A 12,582-nucleotide genomic window follows, 5' to 3' on the forward strand; every position below is an offset into this window, starting at 1 on the left:
AGCTCAATGGCGAGTGGGAGGTCTAAAACGTAAGGTAAACGTAATACAGGTGAGCAAGTTAAAACAGGTAACTTTCAGGCAAGCAAGTTTATTCAGGTAAGCACGTTTACACGGGTCTGCAGGTTTGTCCAGGTAAGCTTCAGGTGAGGTTGCTCCTCATAAACCTGTAATGGTTGCCAAGGTTCCAATTATATAATATTTAAGTTGATCCCCCCCCACTGACCCCACCACATACCCCTCCCTCCCCTCCTCCTTCACGAACTGCCCAAACACAACACATTAAACATTTTCAACAACAAATATCAAAACAGTAAAAACATTCAAACAACATGTCATCGAAAACGGGTCCGAGTACGCGTCACGATGAGAGTGATGCAACCAACGTTCCGTGTTCTTATTTTCTGATTCTTTTCAATTTTCCTTTTCTTGCGATTCGCGCCCTAAAGGAGGGACAAAGCAAGGTATGAGTACAACCTCACTGATGTGGTTACCTGTGGGCGGATTTGCTCGGTCCTTCCATCCTCAACATCCTTCTATCCAATCATTCATTATTCCTTCAGTTGCAGCATCCTTCTATCCAATCATTTATTATTCCTTCAGTTGCTACATCCTTCTATTTCATCATTCATTATTCCTTCAGTTGCTGCATCCTTCTATCCCATCATTTATTATTCCTTCAACTCTCAAATCCTCAGCTCTTCAAATCGTCCGTCCAGCTCCACCCAAGATCGGACGAACGTGCCGCGACTTATTTACCTGTCTGAATCAAGACTGACGGAACACCTCCGGTCCTTCATCCATTTTTATCTCCTCCGTGGAACGCTCTTCCAGCTCGGATTCAATTGTCCTACTTCCTCCCTTGGGTTCATCATCATCATCATCATCATCCCGTTTGAGATGTTTCATCTGTTAACGATCTTTCTACCTTGTCGCTCGGTTTACATCTGTATGAGCCTCAGGTCAGGTCAGGTATGGGAGCATGTGCCAGAACAGCGCGTCGCTGTGTCCACTTTCCGCCGGTACTCCAGGGGCCTCCGTCTGGCCATCCCCCAGGCAGATGCCAGGCCCATCCCCATCTCCTTGAGATGATGGTCAACCTGCTGCAACCACGAGGCACCTGGTCGGCCCACTGGCCTCCTCCACTCATGAGACTCCCTCGCTGAGAGAATCTGGTGAGCAGGATCAGCGTCAAGAAAACGAGCCACATGTCCATACAGCCGCAACTGACGGTCACGGACTATGCAGGTAACAAATCTCATCCGAGTCTCTCTCAGCAACAGCTCATTGGACACAAAATCCGACCAGCGATAGCCAATGATTCTCCGAAGAGACCTGGTACCAAAGGAATTAAGTCTCCGTCTCAGATCCTTAGTCAGAGTCCAAGTCTCGCATCCATAGAGCAAGACTGGAAGTACCAAGGACCTGAAGACTCGGACTTTCGTCCTCCCGCACAGGTACCGGCAGTGCCACACCCCATGATCCAGTGAATCCATGACTCCCCAGGCCCGACCCAGACGTCTATTGACCTCTGACTCACAGCCAGCAGAGACATGAATATCACTGCCAAGGTAAGTGAATCTCACCACGACCTCAACATCCTCACCACAAACAGACACAGACAGGACAGCAGCATCCAAGATGTCACCGAAAGCCTGGATCTTAGTTTTGACCCAAGAAACCCGTAATCCCAGCGGCTCCGACTCCTCATTCAGCACCTCGAGGGCCCCCAAAAGGATGTCTAAAGTCTCCGCAAAGATGACTGCATCATCTGCAAAATCAAGGTCCGAGATCTTGATATTCCCAAACGATGCACCGCAGCTTGATCTCTCCGACATCCTCCCTAAAATCCAGTCCATACAAGTGCTGAAAAGTGTGGGGGCCAGTACACACCCCTGACGAACTCCAGTAACAACTGGAAATAAGTCAGAGATGGTACCACCACACTTCACAGCACTCTCAGTTCCAGAGTAGAGTTCAGAATCAGATCGATCAGTTTTGGTGGCACCCCACGAAGACCAAGAATCCTCCAGAGGACATCCCGATTCACTGAATCGAACGCTTTACAGAGATCAACATAGGCTGCAAGCAGCCCCTGCCGAAACTCTCGTCTGCGTTCGGTGAGGGCACGAAGGGCAAGGATACGGTCAATCGTTGACCTTTTTGGTGTAAAGCCTGACTGCTCTGGAAGCTGGTGCTCAAGCAGATGGTGGCGAACCCTATCAAGAATTATCCGAGCAAAGACCTTGCCCGGCACTGAGAGCAGCGTCACCCCTCGGTAGTTGTTGCAGTCTTGGCGATCACCCTTCCCTTTCCAGAGAGGGACAACAAGGCCCCTCTTCCAGTCAGTTGGGATGATGCCTGTGTTCCAGGCAGAGCACAAAACTGCATGCAACGACACGAGTGCAGCATTTCCACCAGCCTTGAGAAGTTCAGCATGGATGCCACAGATCCCTGGGGCTTTGCCCTGTTTCAACTGGTTCACCGCAGCCCGTGTTTCCACAAGCGAAGGTGGACCACAGTTGATTTGAGAGTCAGCAACAGGGATTGTAACACCCTTGACGTCCAACTCGACAGCTGGGGGATCAGCCCGGTACAACCGCTCAAAGTAACCGGTCCAGCGGGCCTTCACTTCAGACTCCTCTGTGAAGAACCTACCACTCTCTGCTCTAACTGTAGTGCTCCGAGGGATGGGCTTGGATGAACGCAATGCGCGAATTCCCCTGTAAGCGGGACGAGAATCACCTGTCCACAGGTGATGCTCTACCCCCTCACAGATTCCTCGCACATAGGCCTCCTTGTCCACCCTCAGTGCACGTACAGTTTTACGCCTCAGCTCCCTGAACAGCTCAGCTCTGCCATTCAGTCTGGCCCTGCGACTCTGCTCAATGGTATCCAGTGTCCGTTGAGAGACAAAATTCTTCTTTGCCCGACGGTGAGTTCCAAGACATCCACCGGCAACATCAAGGACGGTGGTCTTGAAGGCGCTCCACAACTCTTCAGGACCCCCCAAAGCACCCAGATCCCCCCAAGTGTCCACTCAGCCTGTTTGCAAACTCCTCAGCTACTCTCTCATCCCTGAGCTTGCCAACATCCAGCCTTGGCTGGGATGGTCCCATTCTCCAGGATTTAAGGTGCAGCTTTAGAGTTGCTACAACAAGCCTGTGGTCAGTATTGAGGAACTGAGCACTCCGGTAGACCCTGCAGTTCTGGATCATCCTCCAACGACCGTCAATGAGGACATGGTCAATCTCCTTTGCCACACCGCCAGCGTTGGAATACCAAGTCCAGCGATGAGCTTGTGGGCGCTGATACCATGAACCAGCCACCCCAAGTCCATGACTTCTTGCAAAGTCAAGGAACTTAGTGCTATTCTGGTTCATAGTTCTTGACCCATGGGGACCAACACATGTCTCATAACCATCCCTATCAGTTCCAGTCGATGCATTGAAATCCCCCAAGACTAGAAGTGTATCTCGTCTGGGGCACTGATCAACCACAGACTCGAGCGTGGCGTAGAATGTGCCCTTCACGGTGAGGTCACTCGCCTCAGTCGGAGCATAAACAGAGACAGGGAAATGACACCGAAGGAGTGACGAATCCTGAGTCTCATAATACGCTCGTTGACCGGTGTTACCTCAATTATCATTGGGGTCAAATATTGGACACAGCTCCAGCAACTCCTTGGGTATGGTAACCAGCAGAGCGACCAGACCAATAGTAGGTGTAACCACCCACCATTATCTCACCACAATCCGGTCTCCGAACCTCAGAGAGAGCTGCAATCCCGATGTCCAAACACTTGAGCTCAGATGATAACAGAGACAGGTGATCATCCTCTCTTAGGGATAGGACATTCCAGGCACCCACCCGAGGGGACCGCCTCAGGTTAACCCAAGGAGACCGCCGTCTATTGGACGACACCTCAGCACCACTCTGACACACTCTCCCGCAATCTGACCGAGTGATGTTACCCCGTGGTTTCCTTCCTATGAGCCTCGACATCTGTATTTATAAAGTATTGTTACGTTTGTAAGGGGGGCAGATCGGAATGGAATGGATCGAGTAGCATGGTCCATGTACGAGGAGTTACCCCATCTCGATGTAATAAGTAGGGGACACGTCAGCTTAAGGAATGTTTTGTTTGAATGTGCACCGTACAGGGGGTGGTGCATGGTAATAATTAGTTAGGGATTATGGTTTAAGAAATTATGTGTATAAACCCCGGTGTAAACCTCGACCGGGGATGCCGGGAGAGTTGCCAAGAGAGGGGCGCTGCTGTGAACGCCTCCAGGGGTGGAGTGATGGACCCCTTCGGGGGGCGGGATCGTGCGAGTGGTACGCAACGGAGAGAATGAGCTCGGAAGAGAACGAGTGATGAGGGAGGGGAGCTCTGAGAGATCATCCTGTTCGCCTGCCTTCGCGCGGAGCCTCTTCGTCATCCTGCCCATCACCTCTTCATCCCTCCTCACCGCTTGCTCGTGGCTGCCCCGCACCCGCGCTTCCACCCAATACCACCAGAGCTGAGTCCCCCGGTTTTGTTCCCTTTTCCCGCCTGTAATTAAAGCTGGTGTTTTATTCAAATTGCATATCATTATTTGTTAATTGCATTTCTTTCCTTCCCATCCAAACCCGCCATCATCTCCTCACGATCACCATCCCCGGTTCTTTTTATTTGCGTCCGGTTCGGGAATAAACCCGTCGGTTTGACCGGACAGGTATGTTGATCGAGTGAATAGTCTCACCTTTCTCTGCTCTCCCCTCCCTCCAACCACCGACCTCCTCCTCTTCCTCCTCATTTGGCTTGGTCTCCTTCCCTTTTCCCTATCTCTCAACCCTCCCCATCAACATCCTCCCTGATGATGACAAAATGGCTCGTGCCCCTTATTAAGTGGAGCTTAAACCCGCACGGCTCGGCACATACCTGTTCGAGAAGGTTGGAATGTTGGACATTCAGAGTTGGAACAATCAGATGGGCCCAACACACGTGGTTCTGAGTTGTCGCCGGGCACGTCGGCTCCACCACCGCTCATCAGGGACTCATCGGGAGCTTGCTCGCACTGCTTCCGTACTCGAACCAATTCCAGATTGCCTTCAATTCTCGAGTGAAATAAAAAAATAAAAAACAGGAGAAGAAGAACCAATCCACGTGAGAACACCTTACAAACTACGGGGCGATGAACCCAGTGGGTTCGAGAGAAATCAAAGGCATTCCCTTTGCCAAGTGCAGGACAAAAGCAAAAGCTTACGATACGTCGGCTAGTCTACATATTACATAGGCAAAAATTTCATCACTCCTCCCTCTTCGAAGATCTTCACGATGAAGAGCAGATTTGAAGAAAAGGGTTTTTCCAAGCGGGAGGTAAGAATTGCTGCCGGTGTCGCTCACTCACTTCCTTCGAGGTAAGGCAAGGCCTTGTTTGATAAGCACATCACGGAAATTGCTGAGGTGTCGTGCCGAAGACCCCACAGAGACCTCCACGGGAATGACACCGGAATCCTAAAGAAGGCCGAACAAATGAGCAAAGAGCAAGAAACCAGCATTTTGGAAGACATGAAGCCTGCGGTCCTGAAACAGGGCAAAGTGGATCACCTGACTTTCCCGACCGGAGTCCTTCGACTGGGTGATGAAGCAGAACTTTCCGACGAGGTAGTCTGCCATGAACTCGCACGTACTGGAGGACCAGCGGCTGTCGTCACCTGTCGGCCTGTGGAACAAGAGCCAAAACTTCAAAAAAAAACAGGTGACTATAAGATCCCATCAAGGTGAACACTCACGACGACGGACACCTTGAGCGACTCAGTCTCACCGAGTCAAATCCGATCGGAATAAGAATGTTTGAATGAGTAGCATTCAGTTTGGTGCACCACACGAAGGGCCTTGTCTGGTTAAGTACCCTGTCCTTCGAGCTGCCAAGTCCCATGCATACTCTCCGGTGTGTTTGAAAGATCTATCCTGGATATCCTGTAACTCACCTGAACCAAAATCTAATCGCCTTGTTCTCGTCACCGAACCAACTCATTCACAAAGTTTTGTCGGAATCCGTCCATAATTTTTCTGAGATATCGTGCTCACTGACAGACAGACAGACAGACAGACAGACAGACAGACAGATACTGGTAAAAACATCACCTCCGTCCAACTTCCGTGGCCTGAAACACAGAAACACTTCTCAGAGAGGAAAAAAAAAAGATTCAGCAAAAAGTCGCTTCAAATGAATCCAAACTTACGAGAAAATTATAATTTTTCCAATCAGGCAATATATATATATATATATATATATATATATATATATATATATATATATATATACACATATATATGAACCCGGGTGGTGTATAGGCAACAGACCGCTGCTTCGATCACAAGAAATGTATCACCTCGCATGTTTGAACTCTTACGAGCAGCGCAAGAGTAGAAACCTTCCTTTTGTCCGTGGTATTTTTTTTCCCCGGGGTTCTGCTCCTGATGACATTAACACGTCCAAGGAGCCGTGACCACAAAAGAAAAGGGACGAGATGCGTCCGCGATGTCTTATCACAACCGACTCACCCTCGCATGATACTACACAAGGTGAGGGATGTGGACGACAAAAAGCACACCATTCTGCTCCAGCTCTTCCATGAGCCTCCACCACGTCGACAATAAAAAGGGACAACAATACCGCAGGTCGGGGAGGAAGCACCGCAGGGCGATCGGCGGGATCTTTTGACAAAGTTCAGGCAGAGACCGCAGTTGGGACCGGTTCATCTTTTCGGTCCCACCCCAGTCCAGCAGAAACACCTGCAGCCAAAGCACGGAGAGTGAAGGTGGATCATTAAGGGAGCGTGGGAGGCGAAGGTTATCACACCGCTTGGAAAAGGGAGACAAACGGACATGTTGGATGGGAATGACGAGGACGTCCATGAAGGTCGTGTCCCATCTCAACCACCCCCCCCCACCCCAATCCTAACATTCACAGCAACGATTGTTGTTGATTACTTCACACAATTCTGTTTCGGTTCTCACGTACCTTTAATAAATTATATTTATAATCAAGATGGTACGACTCATTCACTTCTGTCGGGAGATTCGGCTCCAAATTCAATCGGTCAAGCAAGATTACGGAGCTGCGAGGCCTCTGAACCCGTACGTAAGGTAACTGTGATCGAGGGTTGTTACAAACTGCCGCCCGGAGTTGAGTCACCATCCTCTTCGGCTTTGGACGTGCACTCGTCACGTGGGGTCGGTGTCTTTTTGTCTGCCTCGAGTGCGCCAATTGTTGTTAACGCGTCGCTCGACGGGGAAGGACAACATTCCAAACACGTAGCCTCCTTCAGCAACAACCTCCTCACCCCACACCCTTCCTCTCTGCCTTCCCAAGGCACTCTTTAAGCCGGCTATCCTTGGCAGGCTATCATCACGGGGTGTTGCCGGTCACCTGTAAAATGAACAGGCCCAATGTTTTCGACTCGGAATTTTACGATTATCCCCTGTTCCGCCATCTTGCAGAGCTCACTCGCCGCCATCTTGCATCGCTCACTCGTCACCATCTTGCATAGCTTACTCGCCGCCATCTTGCATAGCTCACTCGTCGCCATCTTGCATAGCTCACTCGTCGCTATCTTGCATAGCTCACTCGTCGCCATCTTGCATAGCTCGCTCGCCACCATCTTGCATCGCTTACTCGTCGCCATCTTGCATAGCTTTCTCGCCACCATCTTGGTTTTTCAGCACGTGTCTCAAAGCAGGAAGTACATCATTATAGTTATTGCTTAGAAACACGAAACACACAAAATCTCTCCAAAAAGACAATACATATCCACTGTACGTACATGATGCACTGCTTTTAACAAACAAAAATCCAAGTCAGGCTTCAAGCACCTTCGTATAATCTGTTTATACACCTTCTGAGCTCGGCCACGATTGAGCACCTGCTCGGAGCTCCATCGACAGGTGAAACAACTGACGGCAGAACGTAGTCGTGAAAAAAAACTTTTTTTTTCTTCCAAATACATAAAATCACCAAGAAAGAAAGAGAATGTTTAAAGGTTAAATCAAACCTTTCTGATTGTTTGCATATTCTGACGGGTTGGAAGAATGAAAAAAAAATTCACTAAAATAATGACCTTGCAAGATGGCGACGAGTGAGCTCTGCAAGATGGTGACGAGTGAGCAATGCAAGATGGCGGCGAGTGAGCTATGCAAGATAGCGACGAGTGAGCTATGGAAGATGGCGGCGAGTGAGCTATGCAAGATGGCGACAAGTGAGCTCTGCAATATGGTGGCAAGTGAGCTATGCAAGATGGCGGCGAGTAAGCTATGCAAGAGGGCGGCGAATGAGCTATGCAAGATGGCGGTGAGTGAGCTATGCAAGATGGCGGTGAGTGAGCTATGCAAGATGGCAGCGAGTAAGCTATGCAAGATGGCGGCAAGTAAGCTATACAAGATGGCGGCGAGTGAGCTATGCAAGATGGCGGCGAATGAGCTCGGCAAGATGGCGGCGAGTGAGCTATGCAAGATGGTGGCGAGTGAGCTATGAAAGATGGCGGCGAGTGAGCTATGCAAGATGGCGACCTTGAGGCGCCAACAAAAAGACAGCTTCATTCGAAGCCAACAACAATGGCGCAGGTTTGGTGCACTGCGCTTAATGGAAACAAAATGGCGTCGGATTGGAAGTTGTTGCTCGTCTGAGTATATTGGGACTCCAACACCCCCTCCCCCCCCCGGCGTGTTCGGTAGTTTATTTTTACGGAGTATAGAATCACAGCATCGATGAGCAGTGATGTGGCCGTGCCCAAAAGCTTCCGTCCCCGATTAATGAAGCCTTGAATATTTAAACGTCACTTTTTAAAGACGAGGTGAAAATGCCCAAGGATGAGCGTCGAGGAGGCAAATCACGTTCGAAACAATCGCTCGGTCCTGATGATAGTGTGGGAACCAGATCCCTTCATCTGAAGGATCACGGATCGCGAGTAACCGCCGAAGCCAACACAGGATCCGTGTGTCCCCGACGAGGGTGATCGGTTTCCATTTGAGGAAGAGAAGAACTCACCTGAACTTTTCCATCGTCGTTGACACGGTCAACCCGGACTCGAACCCAAGCATTGTGCCGAAAGCTCACTGCAGAACATCGCAAGCCCTCTGTCAGAGTGAGCGGGCCGACAGGTGTGCCGGGGTTGTCATCACCGATTGGCTGGTTCCAAGCGCTTCTCCATAGGTCTTTCTGCATTCTGTATCCACACACACCCACACGCACACACACACACACACACACACACACACACACACACACACACACACACACACACACACACACACACACACACACACACACACACACACGAGTATGGGTGGGAATATGGAATAGAGAGGTTTTCGAAATCTTAAGGCATTCACAGGACTTTGCTTGAACAGGTTTCCCACAACCGGACCCGCTCCAGGACTCTTAGTCACGTGGTCAACATTTGAACAACGTTGCTTTTGTTTGGGCAACAACTTTTGAAACCAACAACAAATTCCTTGAAAGAGAGAAGCTCGTGTTGGAGAACTGAAGGACGTCGTGTGAACAGGAAGAACAAGTAAACAAAGAATGAAGAACGAAAAAAATGAACGAAGAATGAAAAAAAACCATCAGAGGAGAAACTAAATAATGGAGGGTGGAGCGATTAACATGCTGGAGTGAAAGTGTTTCGGATCACGTGATCAGGGAGGATATTGCAACGAGGAAGGAAGAAGAAGATTTGAGAAGGGAACCAGGTGTGTTTGGGAGATGAGACCAAACGGTGGCGAGACAGCACGATGAGGGATGGAGGAGGGAAGAGGAATCGAGAGGCACAGGATGTGACTCAACGCGTCGGCGGGGTGAGGTGTGGTGGGTCCTGGGTGGTGAAGGTCAGCTACAACCCTCGAGTTGGTGGTGAAATGTTCCCAAGACGAGTCGGTGAACGAACCGATTGGTTGTTGTTGTAAAAAACCGATGTTCCGTGGGTTCGGACATGTTTCTGCTCCGACAGAACGAACTCCAAAGCTGAGGACGGTGTTCCGGAGTTGTCTCGTCTAACCGTTGTGGATTTCCCCTCCTCTGCCCGACTGCCCCCCCCCCTTGTTCCTAATCCTCACCATTACATCTCGTCTGTCTATTCTCCATGTACCTTCCTGTTGTGTCCACCACATTTTTGTCCGACTGCAACTGAACTGTCAGTGTCCTACAAGACACCTCGCTCTTCCACGAGCTCAGGCATGGTGTACAACAACAACACCAACAACAAGATCTCAGATGCGAGGGATCTCTGGGTCTTTCCCGGTAGATCGATAAGCTTTCTCCATGCTCCGAGCTTGCTCGGGACTAATCAACAACAACCATCACAACAACTAAAACAAATAGGTAAACAAATGTTTTAATAAAAATCGACTTCCCCCCTCTGCCATCCCATCCGTCATCCCTCAGGTCGGCAAGCAGCAGCCTCTTCACTCTCCGCCAACCTGGACAACAGGTGGAACATGTCTTTCAATCCAGACAAACCTCACACTCTATGTCTCTCCAAAAGGATCGTCTGGAACCCCTCCCCCATCTACCTTCTCAAAAATCCTCTTGAAGAAGTCCTTTTTTTCAAGCTTCTGGGTCTCACTACCTGCCACGATCTTTCCGAGGAAAGCCACATTTCCAAGCTGGCCTCCAAAGCCACTGGTGCCAATCTGGCCTCACCCTCTCACCACAGACAGGTCGGTGGTCTTTCTGTCTTCTCCCGTCTCCTCTCCGGCCTTGCCCCCCTGCTCTGTCCCCCCCTCCCCTATATGTCTGCTTGGTGCTCAATGTCCGCCAAAAAACCCCCTTCTGGAGAAACTGCCAAAATCAACTCACTGCTCACCTTCACTCTTTCAATCCTCTTTTTTTCCCTCCTCGAGAACAAACTCCCACACTCTCTTCAATCGCAATGGTCCCTCCGGGTCTTCAAAACAGCCGTTTACCACCATCTCATATCTTCCCCCATTCAAATCCTCAATCTTTTCGACCCCCATTAATCCGCCCCCAAACCCACCTCCTTCAAATTACCTGCTTTCCTTCCTGAAAGTCCCTGTAATATCCATCTTGTATTCCCCACCTACCCCGCTCCATCGCTCTCCCTTCCACAGATCTCCTCATGTCTCTGTTCCCCACTGTTTTGTGCCCCTCTCGTCTCCTGCTCCCTTTGTTATATGTTCTGTGTGTGTTCGCTCTCATATGAGCCTCGACAGTGTATATACATATAAAAAAATACATAAAAAATTCCAAATCTACTTTTTGAACCTTGCATTGTCATCCCATTCCCCCCGAAGTCACCTGTCCAGAGGTCCATCGCACCAACTTGCGGTCTGTACACAGAAGTAGTGCGGTGACTCCACGTGGCTTACGCGGACCCGGTGATGGGAACCAGGGTCCATCGGTCCCCGAGCGTCATCCGACGACGATCGGTCATCGCTTCCTGAGAGTGACGTGAGCGACTTCATCCGAGGCTCCACCGACTGGGATTGAGGTCCCTGCCGGTGGACCGCCATCGTCGGCTCCTCTTCGCCGACTGTCTCCGAAGTTTGTTTTTCCAGCGAAGGAGGTGGAATCGTATCTTCGGGAAGATCTGACGGGGTTTTTTTGCAAAGCCCATGTGTTCCCATTTTTATGCGCAACGGCCTTTCGTCCGACCTTGCCCGTCTGGGTCCACACGGATCACCGTTCTCATTTCCCTCGTCCACACCGCTCAAGCAGGTGACCCTGTCGACGGGTGGCGTCGAGCATCGTGGACGCTTCACATCCTCCACGTCATCAGCAGAGTCCGTCGGGTGTGAAGGATCTCCTTGTAAGATGGAGATTTTTTCTTCGGAGGGGCCGTCCTTTTTCACGGCGTCTGATACCACCTGTGATTTCGCAGGTCTGTAACAAGAAAAACAGGAAGAGTTCTCATCACAAGAACCCAGCCAGCGATAAGCACCGGACCCATGACCAAGTGGTGTTGCTTACAGTCCATCCTGGTCATCGGAACATTAACAAGAGACGGACCTCTCACCCTCCCCGGTAAAAGTTACTCCACCTCGATTTGCCATCCTGGTCCTTGGCGCCAAAAATCGAGTTCAAACAAACCGTTTTCCCATCGGGACGGTGATGAAACAGCTCGACCTCCCACACCCCATCACCCCGGACACCTGCACAAACATCACCGCAATAAAAACACCGCCATCAACGACACTTCGGAAGAACTCAACCACTGACAACCGGTGACAAGTTACGGGCTCCGAAGTTGCGGGAAAAAAGAGCTATAAAGAAAATATATATAAGGTACAACTCACATCACCTGGGTGCACCTGGGTACCTCAAGTTTGGATTTGAACCGAAATCGAATCGGCTTGTTCTTGTCACCGAACCAACTCATCCAGCAAGTGTTGTCACAATCTGTGCACAACTTTTTGAGACACTGTACCACGTGATGCACAGATTTTGGCCCGATCGATCATGATGAAGAACCACTTTAAAAACAAGGACAAATGTGTCCAAGAAGGTTGGTTTTGTCTTCACCAGAAGAAGAACAAGAAGAAGAAGAAGAAGAAGAAGAAGAAGAAGAAGAAAGAAAGAA

At 50.0% G+C, this 12,582-nt stretch overlaps 1 protein-coding gene across 1 annotated transcript; it reads right to left on the reverse strand.

The window, feature by feature from the left end:
* Positions 1-229: 229 nt before the first annotated feature.
* Positions 230-12,185, reverse strand: LOC147007700 (RING finger protein 17-like). The gene is made up of 8 exons (XM_085866579.1): positions 12,043-12,185; positions 11,301-11,885; positions 9,033-9,210; positions 6,663-6,781; positions 5,591-5,705; positions 5,391-5,497; positions 4,922-5,097; positions 230-440 (listed from the first exon to the last, which is right to left on the reverse strand). The coding sequence occupies exons 2-8, from the start codon at positions 11,627-11,629 to the stop codon at positions 412-414; spliced, it is 1,053 nt and encodes a 350-aa protein (XP_085722705.1). The 5' UTR covers positions 11,630-11,885; positions 12,043-12,185; the 3' UTR covers positions 230-411.
* Between the last annotated feature and the right edge of the window lie 397 nt (positions 12,186-12,582).

Source organism: Eptatretus burgeri, unplaced genomic scaffold (assembly GCF_056783735.1).
Source record: "Eptatretus burgeri isolate ZD-2024b unplaced genomic scaffold, Ebu_testis_v1 Ebu_testis_scaffold_48, whole genome shotgun sequence".
In the NCBI taxonomy this organism is placed as follows: Eukaryota; Metazoa; Chordata; class Myxini; order Myxiniformes; family Myxinidae; genus Eptatretus; species Eptatretus burgeri.

Coding starts and splice junctions, on each gene's coding strand:
- LOC147007700 (XM_085866579.1), bottom strand. CDS start 11,629: ATGGGAACACATGGGCTTTGCAAAAAAACCCCGTCAGATCTTCCCGAA. Junction 9,211..11,300: donor TGCGATGGACCTCTGGACAG/GTGACTTCGGGG, acceptor GTGTGGATACAG/AATGCAGAAAGACCTATGGA. Junction 5,498..5,590: donor ACTCCGGTCGGGAAAGTCAG/GTGATCCACTTT, acceptor GGCCTTCTTTAG/GATTCCGGTGTCATTCCCGT.